This window comes from Macrobrachium rosenbergii, chromosome 29, assembly GCF_040412425.1.
Source record: "Macrobrachium rosenbergii isolate ZJJX-2024 chromosome 29, ASM4041242v1, whole genome shotgun sequence".
Classification (NCBI taxonomy): Eukaryota; Metazoa; Arthropoda; class Malacostraca; order Decapoda; family Palaemonidae; genus Macrobrachium; species Macrobrachium rosenbergii.
In genome coordinates this window covers 12,939,584-12,958,670 of record NC_089769.1, presented here as the reverse complement: position 1 = coordinate 12,958,670, position 19,087 = coordinate 12,939,584, and the positions used below count along the sequence as shown (strand labels likewise).

General features: G+C 34.7%; 1 protein-coding gene across 5 annotated transcripts in view; it reads right to left on the bottom strand.

Annotated features, from left to right (window-relative positions):
• Positions 1 to 19,087, bottom strand: part of stmA (Protein EFR3 homolog stmA) — a 170,961-nt gene that overhangs the window by 35,228 nt on the left and 116,646 nt on the right. For 4 of the 5 annotated variants that reach the window (XM_067131056.1, XM_067131057.1, XM_067131054.1 and 1 more), the window contains one exon: positions 1,673 to 1,749. In XM_067131056.1, the coding sequence (XP_066987157.1) occupies positions 1,673 to 1,749 (77 nt within the window). Of the gene's footprint in view, positions 1 to 1,672; positions 1,750 to 8,819; positions 8,985 to 19,087 lie in introns of those variants that run through there. The other variant, XM_067131053.1, reaches the window with a different exon arrangement.

The window sequence follows — 19,087 nt, the reverse complement described above, 5'->3', positions numbered from 1 at the left end:
ATTCGGTCGCAAATATTTCATTAAGTCGGGTGTCACTGCATCCTGCAGTTGTTCGTTGTTGTTTTATTCTTAGGAAAATACTGATCATTGCAACGACAGGCCAAACCGTCTGTTCGTGATCTTTTATTTATAAAGGCGAGGGCGTGTGTACATGCGCGCAGACTCGAATGCGCACTTGCAGGAGTGTCATTGGACGGGAAGTGCAATAACAATTGTAAATAATCATGTGATTAAACACAGGGATCCTGAGAGAAGGGCCGGAAATACGGTACAAGATAAGAAAATGATTTGAAATAGTCTTGCTCTTCAAGGTGGAGAGACTGTGACAAGTTAAATAGCTAATATAGTGCTCTTCTCCTCTTTTCTTCACTACAACAAACAGTGGAGAGAGAGAGAGAGAGAGAGAGAGAGAGAGAGAGAGAGAGAGAGAGAGAGAGAGAGAGAGAGAGAGAGAGAGAGGGTGGGGGCAATATTATGACATCGATATAACTAAAATTTTTTCAAAAAAACGAGAACCTCAAGCTGTAGCCGTTTGAACCCCTTACGCAGGTACACAATTAAGTGGCACATGAAAATTTAAAGGTTTAGAAAACTGAGGAATATTAAATAGCAAACAATAATACAAAACAGGAGAAGTTTTGGAACTAGTTTCATTACGCAAAAACGAGGAAGTCAGAACCTGAACAATCAAATACCGCAAAAATTCCACAGAGACTAAGGATTTAATAGTAATTTATACTGCCCTAAAATGGAAAACCGCAGTATCTGCAAAATTTTCGAAATTGAGATGTGCCACCTATTGGCGCGCGCGAAACACTAATACACAAGTTACTGTAGTTTCAGAATGATTCTCCAATGCTTTCCACGAGTATTTAGGGGTCCCATCTGCAGGATCTGCAAAAATCAGTAGTAAGGCAAGGGAGTATCTACGATTTTTCTCAGTTTTGTATTTTTTGCTGATACTGCCGTCTTTCATTTTAGGGCAGTATAGAAAGCACAAGAAAATGTTCAAAGTTTCACTCATGAAAGATCACGTGAAGACTGGATCACAGGGTCTTCCTAAGTGCGTAAAGAAAGAGGAAAATTATAAGTTTCCATAATAAACAGCAAATAATTAGAAGACGAAATTTCACCAATAAAACATGACCAGTATAAAAAGGATGAAGATTTTCGAAAGCAAAATATTGCAAAAATAAGAGAAAGATCAGTTCCAAAAAGAAGAAAAAATCGCCAGAATAAGAGGAAGGTCAAAGTTAAAAAAAAAATCGCAAGAAAAAGAAGGTCAAAGTTGAAACAAAATATCGCGAGAATAAAAGGAAGATCAAGTTAAAAAAAAACAATATAGCAAGAATAAGATGAAAATTAAGTTCCAAAAAAACAAAATCGTAAGAACAAAAGGAAGATTCAAGTTCATCAAACAAAATAAGAACAATAAGAAGAAAATCAAAGTGAAAAAAAAATACACCAGAATAAGAGAAAGATCAAAGTACCAATAACAAAATATTAAAAAATGAGATCAAAGTACCAAACAAACAAAGTATCGCAAGAAGAGGAAGATCAAAGCTTCAACAGCAAAATACTAAAAAATGAGAGAGGAGACCCAAGACTTTCAACAGTAAATATCGCGAGACGACGCCGACGACGGAAGCTCCGTGAATAATAGATCACAAACCTCTGGATTGGCCGGGAAGATATTGTCCACCAATCTTTTGTAGCGAGGCCGGAAGGCCGAGCAGCACCCGCAACAACCTGCAATGAACGGAAGAAATGAAATGTGAGACGCTTCGTCATGGCATCGATCAATTAATAATTAATAGATTATTCCCGCTACTACTACTACTATTACTACTACTACTATACTACTACTATGGCTCCATAGAACACCACTGCCCATGGCACAATTTATTCATTCAGAGCCTATATGACTTAAATATGTTTTTAGATGGAATAGTAATTAATCATGAAACAGAAGTCGTTAAAATAATTTTACCTGTAGAGAAAAATGTACAGATTTCTATTTTATTATTTTGTGGGACATAAATACATTATCCATAAACTAAAGTGTTATGGATAAAATGAACAAAATGAGTTTAAAAAATGTAGGGGAGTAAATATATTTCTACATTTTTCAAACAATATCAAAAGAAACACGGAATTAACAACAGCATACAACTTACCAGCTTTAGTAAGGAAATACCAAAGTATTCACCACACAATAATTTAAAATATAAATAAGCGTTAATCGTGAAGAAAATCATTAAAACTGCTAAAAATCCTTAATCTGTAAAAAACACTCGTCGGAAAATTACAGCCAATACCTGAACAAGGACGTCATGTAACGCGTTCTGACAACAGATACAGCAGTGGTTCTCAACCTTTTTGGCCCATCCACCCTTTCACCATACGTCAGAATCTCATTCCCCCCCCCTCTTCCAAAATTATCTGCCTCATTAGGTTCATTCCAAATATTATGCAACAAAACACTAACACAAACACACAAACTAGGGAAAGAAAGCCCAGCGTGATCTCTCAGTAGTGCGGACCGATGCACACTGCGTTTTGTGTGGGCCTAGAGCCAGTTTGAGCCTGCCAATCTGTGGTCACAATTCGCCCCCCTGAAATTCTGGAATTGCCCTGGTTGAGAACCACTGAGACACAGAGATCTTTCGGCTAAAATAGTACAAATTTATAAATAATTCGAATAAAACTCAATCCGAACTATACCAATTCAAATACAGAAACAAGACGATATAAACACCTGTACCCGAGAAGAAATCAGTTAGCTGGGAATATCATTAGACGTAAATTGAAAATGAATTGAAAACAAAGGTTTGATGTGTTATACAGGTACCCATCGAAAACTTTAAAAAATTCGTCTCGAATGGTCACCGAATAACAAATAGAAAAGTTTTATTTTGTTCTTAAGTGAAGTTTTTTTTTTTTTTCAACTTCACTTCAACTTGGCAAAAAGCCAAATTGTATCTCACATATATTTGATTTCACAGCTTGTTTGAGAGAGGATAGAAGCAGTTTACCAAACGTAAAGGGATATTGGCTCAAGTTTGATCAATAAATACAAGAGGAAAAAACAAGGACTCAAAGCGTGTGAGGCAGACCTTGCTATTTCTGTGATACGTCAACTCAGACTGGACTGGATTTAACAAAATTACTTGGCAGCTGTGAAAAAAAGTGGGGTTATAAAATTTGCCGTAAGATGGAAAGTTAAATATATATATATATATATATATATATATATATATATATATATATATATATATATATATATATATATATATATATATATATATATATATATATATATATATATATATATATACGCATGAGATAGACAGACAGATAGACACAGATATTGCCGTCTCAGGTCTTCGTTATTGGCAGTCATTGTTTGACCTCATTCGGCAGCCATGCAAATCAAAAATTCTATGTTATTCTTTCGAGAACAGCATCTTGGATGCCGCTGGAAGACGGCCAAGTGTTCTTGCCTGAAATCTTTCCCAATGCTGGAAGGGAATCCTGGATTCCTGCCATTCTTCCTCACGAAAGGCGGACTGAAATTTTAATGGGCCAAACTACCTCATAAAATCTGTAGAACAGCATTGCAGCCTTGCCCTCAGGAAATAAAAAAGTGAAGTCTGATATCAGAACAAACCATCAACACATTAGACGAACAAAACGTCCAAATTATACGAAATAAAAAAAAGTTATTTATCTCACAAAATCTATCGAACAAAATAACTACGTACAATTAAAACAATTCATTTGTCTTCAAAAGAACAAGCAGCAAAGAGATTCAAAACAGCAACGTTCAAGTCCTCATAATATTATGAACATTATCACAACGAAATTATGAACAACTCCGTCCCATCAAAAAATGTGACAAACAGAAAAGGTAAAAATTTGAAGGAAAACATCATCACAAAATCGATGTTCAAAACAGTGAATTAACCTTGTTTCTAGATCAACCGTCAGAAACAGAGATCTCCCATAATGCTACAAGAGTCACAATCAAGACACTATTATCTTACACCATGTTGTTTCACATGAGCAAACAGAATTAAATCGCTTAACATTACCGAACATGAAAAGCTAATGGGAATCACTTATAAAATCTTGTTTTCTCGATCTGGTGATTATAAAATACTCCGTCACGGGAACTGGAAAATATTTCTTGCTTTACAGTAATATGAGTAATTCCTAAACTACAAATAATCATTAGACATAAATTTATATAAATTTAAGGTTAAAATCTCTCAATACTGCTGGATATATTACATGAACATTTTGGAATTAATTAAAAAGTTAAGTATACATTAGTTTAACCAGACCACTGAGCTGATTAACAGCTCTCCTAGGGCTGGCCCGAAGGATTAGATTTATTTTACGTGGCTAAGAACCAACTGGTTACCTAGCAACGGGACCTACAACTTATTGTGGAATCCGAAACACATTATACCGAGAAATGAATTCTATCACCAGAAATAAATTCCTCTAATTCTTCATTGGCCGGTCGAAGACTCGAACTCGGGCCTAGCAGGGTGCTAGCCGAGAACTCTACCGACTCGTCCAACGAGGAACTTGGGTTTAATTAAAAGACAGTAGATTTTTAACTAAATAACGACAAAAATAAGGCACGAAACCTCCCGAATAAACAACCGGAAAGCAAAACAGAATAAAAGCAAGGACCATCGCCCTCATTTGGGCTCCGGTCAAGAGCCTCCCTCCTCCTACTTCTCCTCCTCCTCCACCCACCCTCATCTGCATCACTGCACTCTCACGGACAACCTAATAAGGGTGAGCAATTCAACGTCGACAGCCAGGGCTATGAACAAAAAATCAGGAAGGTGGAATAACCGTTTTGTGTTGACTCGGCAGCGAAGAGAAGCCGCCGCCATCAGGAAATATTTACTGTATTACGGTGTTCCTATTGTCTCGGTGCTTGACTCCAATTACGATCTTTGGCTAGTGAAATTAATATCTATCTATCTATCTATCTATCTATCTATCTATCTATCTATCTATCTATCTATATATATAGATAGATAGACATAGATAGATATGATATATACAGTGTCACTGATATATATATATATATATATATATATATATAAATATATATATATATATATATATATATATATATATATATATATATATATATATATATATATATATATATATATATATATATATATATATATATATATATATTAGGTGACAGGGCTATGAACGGTTGCAATTCTCACCTCACGTTAAGTTAAATGATTTGGGAAACGAAGGGGAATGTAGGGAGTCCCAATTTCCACCACCGAATGGCAATAACAGACAGGTAAGGCAGGTCGACTATCGATTTTTCGATTCTGAAACTCTATATATCTTTGGGAAGGTAACCTTGCAGTGAACATCCATTCTAAGCCGCTCTACAAAGCAACGGCCAAAGTGTTATCCGTAGAACAGCTACAGAATGAGGATCATGACGAAAAGAAGACAACTTCATCGAGAAATTGAATTATTTGTGTTTTAACGTGACACTAAAATACGAGAATTACCAGAAAATATATATTCCATTCTTTTGCATCCATCCGTTCAAACTAATCTCCTCCACTCACCCAACCGGGAGATTGGCTGGCTCCATTTCCTGCAACTCGGATTGCAAATGAAACGAATGGCAAACAACCAATCACTGTGTCCCGCTGAAGAAGAAAATCGCTTTATAGTAAAAATTTTCTAATAACTGTTAAGCAAATTGGATATATGGCCATCTAAACAAATAACTATTTAAGAGACAGTAATACATATCAGAACTCTTCCCTTGACATATTTGCACAAATTAATTTTTTCCTTAACAAACTTTTTATAGTAAAACTTTTCTACTGACTGTTAGGCAACAAATTATTATAAGGCCATTTTAACAAATGGATATTTTGAGACTGTATTAAAAACATATCAGAACTCTTGTCTTAACATATTTGCTCAAAATAATTTTTTCCTTAACGATACTTTTTATAGTAAAAGCTTTCCACTGACTGTTAAGCATATTTAATATATGCCCAACTAAACAAATAAATATTTTGAAACTAACAGAAACAAAACAGAACTCTTCTTTTGACCCAATTGCTCAAAAGAATTTTTATCCCTGACGGAACTTTTCCCCAAGTCTACCTCATTCAATTTTTTTTTACAGTTAACCGGCAATCAGTATACTTTTCCTACTCGTTTCAACATCAGTGCAAATACACATTTCATGGAATAACGAAGCCTCCTCCTTTTTATTTTCCGGTATCCTAAAATACACCAATTATAATCTTTTACGAGCTTAACTGGCATTACCAGAACTTCTGTTTATTTAACTTTTTTTATTCTTCTCAGAAACCCTCTCCCAGGCCGGGGTTCTTTAAACTAAGACGGGATATCTTACAAATTTGAATAAAATTCTAAAAAAACTCCTTGACATGCGCCGAATGAATACGATTTATATTGTATCTCTTGTAAGCACTAATTCGGAAAGCTGAGTTCACATCCAAAAGATATAATTAGTGACAAAGAACGTCAGTGAAAAAAGAAACTAATAAATGGTAAAACTTGCCAAACATAATACATGACATAAAAAATAATCCAGATATTACCGAGAAACTTATCAATTCTGATTTCTAGACATTCAACCTCATACGACCGAATATTAGATAAATCAATATGCCGAAACTCTACGACCTTGCATTTCATTTATGAACATTTCTCTGCTCCAAAATAATGACAGGAAATTCGCTGGAGCATTACAGTCACAATATATTGATAAACGCGTGTTATGAATACTAAAGTGTAAGGCATTGAAAGCAAGTGACAAAGAGTTGACATGTAATTACTAGCTTAAAACGTACAGGAAATGAACCAATAATGAGAGGAAATATCTAACAAGTAAAAACATTAAGTAAAACAAAATGCGATGCTACGTACAACGTTCCAGCATTGCATCAACTACCCGACACAATACTTTTATAATGCGTGAAACTCAACAAAAACACAGAGAAATAGAGGAACATATTTCCCTTAATATCATACGTGTTATATCCAAAAATAATTCTTTGATACTTCACAGTGTAACAGCAAAAGTGGCTAATGACTCTTTCGCGCGAGACAAAAAAATAAAAAACTCGTGAGTGGCTCTACAAGTTAAGCATACCTTAGTTTAACCAGACCACTGAGCTGATTAACAGCTCTCCTAGGGCTGGCCCGTAGGATTAGACTTATTTTACGTGGCTAAGAACCAATTGGTTACCTAGCAACGGGACCTACAGCTTATTGTGGAATCCGAACCACATTACACCGAGAAATGAATTTCTATCACCAGAAATAAATTCCTCTAATTCTTCATTGGCCGGCCGGAGACTCGAACGCGGACCCAGCAGAGTGCTAGCCGAGGACGATATCGACCCACCAATGAGTGGCTCTACAACTTCCTGGTTTCAACAGAAACGCTTGCATGCCTTAGCATTTTAAATGACTATTGACATTTCACCAGAAACCGAACATCATACTGCAGCACATTATGATTTTGACTGAGTGATTCAATATTATCTGGTGTCAGAATGCATTATGAAAACGGGGTAAACTTTCGCAGACAAAAACTCGCATATCAAACCAGATTCTTTTGAAAACAACTCATGTAAGGTTAAATACTCTCCGTGAAAAAAGCTCACAAAGTTTGCTTAAGAATTACATGGGAGTAAGACTAATATACTAATTATTTATCCTCTTCTAAGGATTATTTCGGATATACTAAATGACATAATATTACAGAATGGATCATAAATATCAATACTGCATACTTACCATCCTCCAGGGACACCAATTTACACCCAACCAAAAAAACATAACAATCCCATCTATTCTCTCCAAATGACAAAATCTAAACACCCTTCTCATATCCTTCAAAGGATTTCATAAGACGGGAATTACATACTCTAGTTACTAACTATTCTCATCCTCTCCAGTGTAATACACTCATTCTCAGTTTTCAGTAATCATTACAAAATACACAAACTTACGTGAATACCTTGGTGCCATCTTTAAAGTAATAAAAACTCATATCCAATAATGATTCGCCACAATAAAAGACATGAAAACATCACATAATGTCAATCTTTGAAGGAATACAAACTATCATTACTTAATTATAATCTTTAAAGGAATAAAAAAACTCGCTATAACTAATCAAGGCTCTATAAAATGATAAACAACCATAATATTTCATTACTATCTTTAAAAGGTTGAATTTTACAAATCTACTTACCAAGTACCAAAAATACCAGATTACCATCTTTAGAGGGATACAAACTCACTTATCATCTTTAAAAGGATAAAACTCAAGAGTACCTAAATGCCACCTTCAAAGGGATAAAAACTCACAATGTCTAATAAAAATATTTTAAGGGAAAATCTCACGCTACCTAATTACCATCTGTCGAGGAATAACAACACACAATGCTCGGTAAATATATCTTTTAAAGGGATATAAACTAGTGTAAAGTGACTACCTTTCTTCTTCAAAGGGATAAAACTAACACAAAACTAACTACCTTTCCTATTCTAACGGATAAAATTAATTAAATTTACTACTTTTCCTCTTCCGAGGGATAACACTAAAACAAATCGATTACTTTTCTTCTTCAGAGAGACAAAACTCATACAAAACCCACTACCTTTCCTCTTCTAAGGGATAAAATCATCAAACTCAAGTCCTACATATTATCCTCACAGACGGGTTTAGGGAAAAAAAAAAAAAAAAAAACTCACAAACTCACATGAGTCAGGGCACTTGACCACCACTACTTCGACCACCTCCGACAGGCGATCTCGCCTAAGGCAGCACCCCAGGAAGGAAGTCATCCTCCTCCTAGAGTGGCTTCTTCCTTCCTCCTTTTGAGCGCCCCACGCTCTCTCTCTCTCTCTTTCCTCTTCTTCTTCCTCCTCCTCCTCCTCCGCCTCCTCCTCCTCCTCCTCCTCCTCTACGCCTACTACTAGTACTCCTCCACCTTTCTCGCCTCCCCAAAAGTTATTTTCTCATTGGGTTAAATGGAGGCATTTTTTTTTTTTCTTCGCACACAACAGCTGTCGGTTTTATGTCAGTAAAATTGTCTCTCTTGTTTCATCACAAACTGTTGTTTATTTATCATTCTCATCCACAAGAGATAGTCTGTATTTTTCTAATCAGTCTTGATGCTTTCTACATATTGGAAACTTAATTCTCTTTCTTATTTGTAGAAATAAAATAAAAACGATTTTCCAGTGGACACTCACTTTCACTCCTTAACTACAGAACACACTTATTTTTATTTAAACACGATCTTCTCCCTGTGGACATATTTCTAGTTCTTATTAACATAAACACTGGGAATATTCTTCACAGACAATTTTCAAAGGGATTAAAACATATTTACAATAATTACATATATATATATATATATATATATATATATATATATATATATATATATATGCATATAGGTAAAATGTTTTTAATGTAAACATACAATATGTATTTTAAATAAACATTATATATATATATATATATAGATATACATATATATATATATATATATATATATATATATATATATATATATATAAATTTATATAAACAGGAAACGGATGTTCATCAGTGTCTACAGTATATAAACATACACGCAACCATATTTCACCCACACTCTTCTTTCCTCTGTTTCAAACAATGAGTATGAGAAACAAAAAATAAAAACAATCAATGAATGTATTATTTGTTCTCTACAGGTTTTGGCCCACGAATATTAAAGATCCACTTAACAGCCAACGTGAAAAATATCCTAGTCCCACATACATGTCGACATTGGACTGCAATCTATACGGAATGGTTATGTATTCATGGCACACAATGGCCAAATATTTATGTACCCCACTTAATACGTACGTAATCATTTATTTTCCTTTCCCCCATAAGAGGCCTCCCAAAATAGGAAGGGCTTCAGATAACAATCGTACCCACATTTATAATTTAACTGATGCAACAAGGATGAACAACATGTGTAGAAAACTCCAAAGACTTGACCAATAACAGATGTTTCCATAAAAGGCTCATTAGCAGTGTTGGCATTCCCCCTCATCACACAAATACACACGCACACACACACACTGCACCACTCACCTCTATCATTCAAGCACTCTCGTCAATACAGAATAATTATTAAGGTCTATCCTATCAATCCTCCCTTTCATCCCATCAGGCCAACACAATCTCAGTCTCCCTAACTATCTTTTCAACACTTCGGAATATTACGCCATTTCTAACAAATCATAGTTCTACAATCTCTCCACATGACCAGATCAAATACAATTCCTGTGCTAACTTTTTACCAAATCAATTTCCCATCTACAACTCTCTCAGCTTTTAATCTATGTTTTTCATTCCATTCACTCAAGGAGGAACATAAATTTCAAGAGCTTTAATAAAGGAGCGTCGGTTTAACAATCCCTTTATACATTAAAACTTTTGCTTTCACAGAAAATCCTCTACTCTACCAAACCTTCGGCAGGGGTGCAGCTAACTGTCTCTCCTCAAGTATTCTGATCCTACCACTTTATTCATGTTTTCTCCAAACTACCTGCACCAATCAACCATTTTCATTCTCTCAGCCTGTGTACATTCACTGCCTTATTTTTCTGGTTTAGAGATACTCTCAAAATCTTACGCTCGTTAACATTTGGGAAAAAAAAACTTGCAATTTTTGCAAACACTTTCAAACTCTCTTCCTTATCTTCTGTAGCTTCTCTTGCGCAACACCAAATAATATTGTACAAGCCTCAAACATCAACCACACCACATAGGAACCATAAACTTGTCCTTGCATCTGTTATTTTCCTTACTTTCTCTTATCACGCTAACAAGAAAAAATATACATAACACTAACCACCAAGTGACCAGACACTGGTGTTTATCTATGTGTGTGTGTGTGTATTGTGTGTGTATGTATGTATGTATATATATATATATATATATATATATATATATTGTATATATATACATATATATATTAGCTGATCAACTCGTCTCTGCCCGGGAAAACTCTGGATGACACAGTGTACATGTAGGGGGAAGGGAGATGGGAAGGGAGATGGGAAGGGGGAGGGAGAAGGGAGAGGGGGGAGGGAGAATGAGAGGGGAGGGAGAAGGGAGAAGGGGAGCGGTTTTGTGTTGACAGTCCGACTGACAGTTCTACATTTTTCATGTGAAAGTTCACCCTCCAAACAGTTGTGGGTGAACTGACAGGTATCACTGTGGTGAGTGTCCCTTTTATCCAGGTATTAATCTTCTGTCTGTCCCTTTTATCCTGGTATTACTGTACTGTCTGTCCCTTTTATCCAAGTATTACTTTTCTGTCTGGCCCTGATATCCAGGCATTACTGTGGTGACTGTCCCTTTTATCCAAGTATTACTGTGGTGACTGTCCCTTTACCCAGAAATTACTGTGGTGACTGTCCCTTTTATCCAGGTATTACTTTTCTGTCTGTCCCTTTTATCCAGGTATTACTGTGGTGACTGAAAAGGATTTTCAATAATATATTTCTATGGTTTCGAGTACATGAAATGAGGTATGATAAACCCGTAAAGTTTGTTTACCGCATATGTTACAAAGCGAAGGGGAAGGGGGCGGAGGTATGGGTTTGAAACCTACCCTATTGTCTAAGTTGGATCAAATGATGGCCACGTGCCAAATTTTGTCTAGATCGGTCAAGCGGTTCGGATTTCTATAGCGCACTAAGTTACAAACTTACATACAAACATCCACTTTCATATATAAGATATATACACATGCATACACACATATATGTATATACATACATATACATATATAAATACAATATATTTATAAATAAATATATATATATATATATATATATATATATATATATATATATATATATATATATATATATATATATATATATATATATATATATATATACATATAGTTTTGTACCTCTTACACACATGTAGGTTTTCATTTATTCAAATATTATGCCACAAATACCCTTTACTACCGAGTTACTATTGCCATCAAATATTAAACTGAAATATTATTATAATCATGTCAGTGTGCAGTGCCCATCAAAATTGAAAGAAGATGCAGACTACAGGAAAGGCCTTACGATAATACGTATTCATTAATTAACGAAGGTTCAGAGAATTAGCCAAGCACATCTTTCTTTTTATCCACTTAGGACTCTATAAAAACTGATATAAAAGCTGTTATACAATTTAAAACAAAAAACAGAAGGATGTGTCTTTCTGACAGCAGACTCGACTGGCAAAAAATGAAATAAAACAATACACAGGATGTCTCCATAAAAAATGAGGCGGGGGGAATCAAGGAAATACCGTGTTTTCACAACGTTTAGAAAAATCACTCGCCATAAAAAAACACAACAGTTATAAAAAAACAGCATTCTTTCGTCAGTGCACGCTCAAGCTGGAAAACAAGTTAATCCATATTTGGTAACAGTGGAATGTGTAGTAACTGATGACACTGTTTGTCTAGTTATAATTTCTCACATGAATCTGCATTAGTTAACGACAGTGTATGTTTAGTTATCAGTTCCATTTTCTCACTGGAATACGTCAGGCGGGAGAGTGACTGGTTTGGTGTAAAAGTGGCTCTGAGATAAGGGTGTTTATGTCTTCATGGCGAACAGTCAGAGAGGAAATTGGATGTGGAAACTACGTATGTCGTGTGATAAGACGATGGGTCGTGAATGGAGAGAGTGGAGTGGCAGGCAATTGCTAATGTTGCTGCACTGATTACGGAGTGCGCCGAGAAACTGGGGAAATAAGTGAAAGAGCCTGACAGTGTTTCCCAAAGCATAAAGTGGTAGGGAAACGTGTGCAAGAGTAAGGTTGTAGGGATAAAATCATAATCGGGAAAAGGGAGCAATGAAAGCTAGATAGTATAAGACTGATTCGTAGAGTATTTAAAATTAAATATACAGGATCGAATTTCAGACGCGCGTCCTTCGGCTTTGCTTAGCAACTGAACTACAGATGGAACATCACCGGCAGATTGATTGATTCATTGATTTATTTAAGAGGTCAAGCCACTGTTAAGGTCACTGGAGCAAAGTAAAAGTAAATATCTGGGTCAACAAAATAAAATACATACTAAGCAATACATTAAACGTTCTATTCACTGTAAAAGAATATCAAAATAACAAGAAACTAAATATTTATAAATCAAGAAGCGTAATCATGATCTACAGATGAGTGTAAAGCAAACCGCTGTTAATTTCAAATTCATCCCTGTCCTACCAGATGAGAAAAATTATACTGACAGATTCTAGCGGAAAAAATATGATTACATTTTATCTGAATATATGACATACCCAGAAAAAGAAGTTCAGAATATTCATTAAAAAAAAAACATCAAATTAACTACTCGATAAAAAAAGATCACACGCACATTAAGATGTTTTGGTTAAAACCTATTTTTTAATTAAATACAGTAGAAAAAGTCGACAACCTAAAAATAAAATATGTTTTCACCATAATCTCACTCATAGCTTCTAAGATACTTCACAGCACACGGACGCTACAATATCAAACAAACAACAAAATAAAGAAGCATCCTGAACACCCCCCCAAAAAAAAAAAAAAAATCGTAAGAAGAATATTTTACGACTACTGTCTAAGTAAATGTTATCAGTAAATTAGGGAGAACAATAACACAACGCAAACGAACGAGGATCTCTCACATACTAAAACAACAGGACGAACAAAAGAACGTAACCACAAATCCGATACTCTCTCTCTCTCTCTCTCTCTCTCTCTCTCTCTCTCTCTCTCTCTCTCTCTCTCTCTCTCTCTCTCGTGTTTCGTAAGCATTGGCTCTGCCGGAACAAGATCTTGAATGGTATCCGCAGGACGTAACTTACGTTACACAATGAATGACGGTAATCCGAGTAAACGCATTGCCACAAGTTACTTGTTTTTTTGTGTGAATGCTACGTTTTCCTTTATTTATTATTATTATTATTATTATTATTATTATTATTATTATTATTAAGATAGTTATACCAGACCTATGGGTTGATCACCAGCTCTCACAGGGCTGGCCCGAAGGATTTGTTTTACCTTATATTTTTTTTATTTAGATTTTGTCGAATAAATTACAACCTTTCAAAAACTTTACAATTGGGTTAATTTCAAATGTTGACGTTTCTGACAAAATTTCACTGATCTACTTATTTCCAAAACTTGATGTCCGCTGCTGATGACGTTTTCCTTTAGCTTTCCCAGACGAGAAAATACATAAAAGCATCCAGCTAAACAAGACAGTTTGAGAACTAAGTAAAAATAGGAGAGAAAACCTTATGTTCAGAGTAATGAAATTAAGAGAGGGTTCAGTTATCCAAGAAAACAAGACCTCACGGGAATATTGGCTTTTTACGTAATCTGCCGTTTCAACAACTGCTGCGCTGCTAGTGGCCTACTACTGTGGATATTTTGGGAAAAATTATTATCTTATTTAGCTTACTACTAAGCAAAATACTCTTGCTTAAATACGTTATCGCGTATGTATGAGAACAGCTACAATCTGTGAGAGAGAGAGAGAGAGAGAGAGAGAGAGAGAGAGAGAGAGAGAGAGAGAGAGAGCTAAATCCCGCTTTTTGAATAATGTTGCATCTAAGTGATGCATTACTCAAATTAAAGCAACAAATATTTATCTAAACTATTTTTCCACATTTTTTATTAAAAGGTGGATAAACACGCATCAGGCCTTTGAGGCACATAATTTTTTTATAATAATAAAATACGTAAAGACACCTGCACGACCTGACATATATATATATATATATATATATATATATATATATATATATATATATATATATATATATATATATATATATATATATATATATATATATATATATATATATATATATATATATATATATATATAATATATATATATAGTATAATATATATATATATACATATGTATATATATATATGTTTGTGTGTGTATATGTATATATGCCTTGGGTAATTTTCCATAGTTCTTTATCTCAAGCGAGAGGCTGTAACACGGCCTCTTCATCACGGCATTCCCCAGTCATGCGTATTCTTTCACTTCTTTGAGGGAAAGAGCAAGAGAACTCTCCTTTGCTTGCTTATTTCTTTTTTATCCTTTCTATCTTTGTTCTTATTGCTCTAAGTTACATACAACATTTATTGTTGTTTGTTGCCAAATACACTATCTGTTTACCGCTATTAATTGTTGGACAATTCATATCTATTTCATTTTTTTTGTGAATTTTCATGTGGAATCCATTAGACATTGTTCTTTTCGGCCAGCTACAACAAACTGTGCATTGTCTTAATATAAGCAGATAAAAAAGTACCATAAACCGTTTATGTATACTACAATAATATCTAAAAATAATTCACCAAATTTCTTTGAAGCTTTCCAGAATTAAACGAACAAAAACAAAGCTTTCCACAATTAAACGAACAAGAAATAAACTTCCCAGAATTACATTAAAAAAAGCTTTCCAGAGTTAAATAAAAAAAATTTTCCAGAGTTAAATGAACAAAAACAAAAAGTTTTCCAGAATTAAATGAATAAAAACAATAACTTTAAAAATAATCTGTACTGGCTACCATAAAAAAAAAAAGAATATACAGCAGCATCTGGCGTTGCTCTAACAAAGAAAAAACTACAGAGGTAAGAAGCCTAATAACTTAGATAAAAACATCCACACGTCACACCATAATCCAATACACGGCATCTGTCCAAGGAAAACGTACAGGCTAAAAAAATATGTTCAATAAAAAAAATTGTCTTACTGTTGTCATTCCCAACAGTGAATCCATACCATCAAATATCATGGTAATATATGGAAGGTACTCAAGACAGGTCCCAACCTAGGGACCTGCCCAATTCGGACCAAAGTATCTCCATTCTTTAAAGAATATTGTAATTTGTTACACAGGAAAAAAATAAATATACGGATGCACATATTGCTTTATTATATAAAGCATGTGTCGTAGAGGTTATGTGGAAAATATCACATAAAATCTGGTTAAAATTAAACAGACACAATTAACAAATAAGCAATTAATTACGATGTACAAGAAAATACGCTGAATCATTATAACTATTACTGTTAAGAGGCCAGCCAAAACGACCACTTAAAAAATGTACGTACGTAAAATTATCATAAAAAAATACTAATTAATAAAAATGAATGAGCTAAAGAAATTCCAAAATCCATAAACACAAAAAACCAAACGCACTAAAAAAAATCCTGTCCAATAATAATCTACCAATCTCTCACACAGTGAAGTTGCCTTTATAATTATAAAATGTCACCAACTGAAACCTGATATATTTGTCCAGGTTACGTCCCCGGATTCGGCGAATAAAATCCATCCTAGAAAAGGCATCAACGGAGGATTATGGATGTAATATCTACGGACTTTGAGGCCACGATTTCACTAACTAGGGATGTACAGTACAATATTCGTATCGAGTTGCTGGGAATTAATTTTTTGGTTATCTATGTGTCGTTACTGTACAACATTCGTATCGAGTTGCTGGGAATTATTGTTTTATTTATCTTTGTGTGTCGTTACTATATTTATCATTATTATCCATCATTGACATTTTTAATGTTGGTGTAAGCGTTTCTTCTGTTTCATGTAAAGTGTCACAATTTTTCCGATTACAATGATCATTATTATCAAATCTAAAATACGGTTTCCTGATGTACCATAAAAAAGGTGAATTCATCGACCGAGTGGTTAGCGTAACGGGCAAAGTGCCGGACGGAGAGACAGAAACAAACAGACAAAAACAAACAAACAAACAATTCTGCCTTGTGATGACAAGGGAAGTACGACAGACGCACTGACAAACTGCCAGGCAGAAGGATGCTCTTCCTCCATGTATAATTATGTATATTATAGTCTACCATTTGTTTAAAGACGGACTGAAATATTTTTCGTCACCTAAGATAAGTTGCTATAATAAAGTAAGTTAGATAAGTTGCTATAATAAAGTAGGTGTGACAGAGACACTCATAGACAGACAGACAGACAGACAGACGGTTAAATTTTCTTCATGTACAGCTTTCTATGATGGTGTACCTTTGAAGTTCTTCGTTGGAGGGGTGGATAGAGCTGTCGCCTGGCACGTTGGCCCAGCGTTCGACTCTCCTGCCCGGCTAATGAAGAATTAGAGGAATTTATTTCTGGTGATAGAAATTCATTTCTCGTCTTAATGTGGTTCGGATTCCACAATAAGCTGTAGGTCCCGTTGCTAGGTAACCAGTTGGTTCTTAGCCACGTAAAATGAATCTAATCCTTCGAGCCAGCCCCAGGAGAGCTGTTGATTAGCTCAATGGTCTGGTTAAACTTAGATATACTTAACTTTTTTGTGCTGGAGAGGGTACCGACAAAAAAAAAAAAAAAAAAACTTGTCCTGAGAGAGAGTCTTGAGAGAGAGAGAGAGAGAGAGAGAGAGAGAGAGAGAGAGAGAGACCTCCTAAAACAAAACTGCTTAATGAAAATTCATCAACAGCTTGTCCATTCAAAAAAAAAAAAAAAAAAAGCGAGCAAAATGAATGTAAAATATGCACAAGCCAGGAAAGGAGAGATCACCTGGTCTGTAATTCCCCATTATTATTCAACAGGTAAATATCCAGCTCCAAGGAGGAATGTTAATGGGGGAGGGGGCGAACTGATGTTTTCCCAATGGATTTTCCTCTATTTCAGGGGACGATTTTTATCTTTCACGCTCTGTATGTAAAACTTTTTACCTAACATGTTAGTGTTAAGAAGATCGTAGCTAAAAGAGATGAACGTGGGCGTTTTGACAGTTAATCCAAAATAACAACAGAAATAACACTTACTGCAAAGTCCTACAGAATATGAATAACAATAAATATAACACTTCCTTTCAAGTCCTGCAGAATATGAATAACAATAAAAACAACACTGTTATTGCTAAGTACAACAGAATATGAATAAGAATAAAAATAACACAGCTATTGTTAAGTCATCCTGAATATGAATAACAATATAAAAACAAATCATCCCAAATATAAATAACAATAAAAATAACACTGCCAATGCCAAATCATACCGAATGTGAGCAACCAAAACTAAAACTGACTATTATCTAGAGTTAGATAAAATATAGTATTAAAATTATTCTCAGGAACTTGTAATTAATATCTTACCCAAAAGGTCAGACTCGTTAAGAAATTCTTTCTTACCGGCCTTGGCCTCATTCGCGCTCATTAGCCGTAACTTTATGCGACACTCATTAGACAAGACGCTCTAATTTGGGCTAAAATATCAAGAATGAATATTGTTATTAATATGAATTATCATTTTTCTTCTACGCCGCGTTACGCAATGGGCGTGTGTGAAATTCCGACGCTCGCCTTTTCTCTGTGTTTTATCTTCCACAAATCTCCACTCGCTTCAACCCCTTCTACTAGTTCTCTAAATGCGTCTAGGCTCGCCAACTCTAGACTGGTGACCAAGGAGCCCAGTCAGTATCTGACCTCACCAGAGTGAAGAACGAGGAAGCTCTCTTCAACCGGATTAAGGTGCTCTCCACCTGGTCAGTCCACAGATTGTTTAAATAGCTGTTATTTCAGTGAAAAGGAAGAGAAGACTCCAAATAAAAAAAATACTTTTGTATTAAAGCTGATATGCTACCAATATTCATCATTCATGTGTGAATACATTACACAGATCATACAATATTGGTTAAAAGAGCAACAACGCTTCAAAATATATTTTTGTACCTACGCTTGTATACTGATTGACAATATTCCTTGGTATACACGAGTTCCCAACGCGTAGTGTTACAAAACATGAAGACATAAGAAAGGTCACGATAAAACATAATATATATATATATATATATATATATATATATATATATATATATATAATATATATATATATATATATATATATATATATATATATATATATATATATATATATATATATATATATATATAT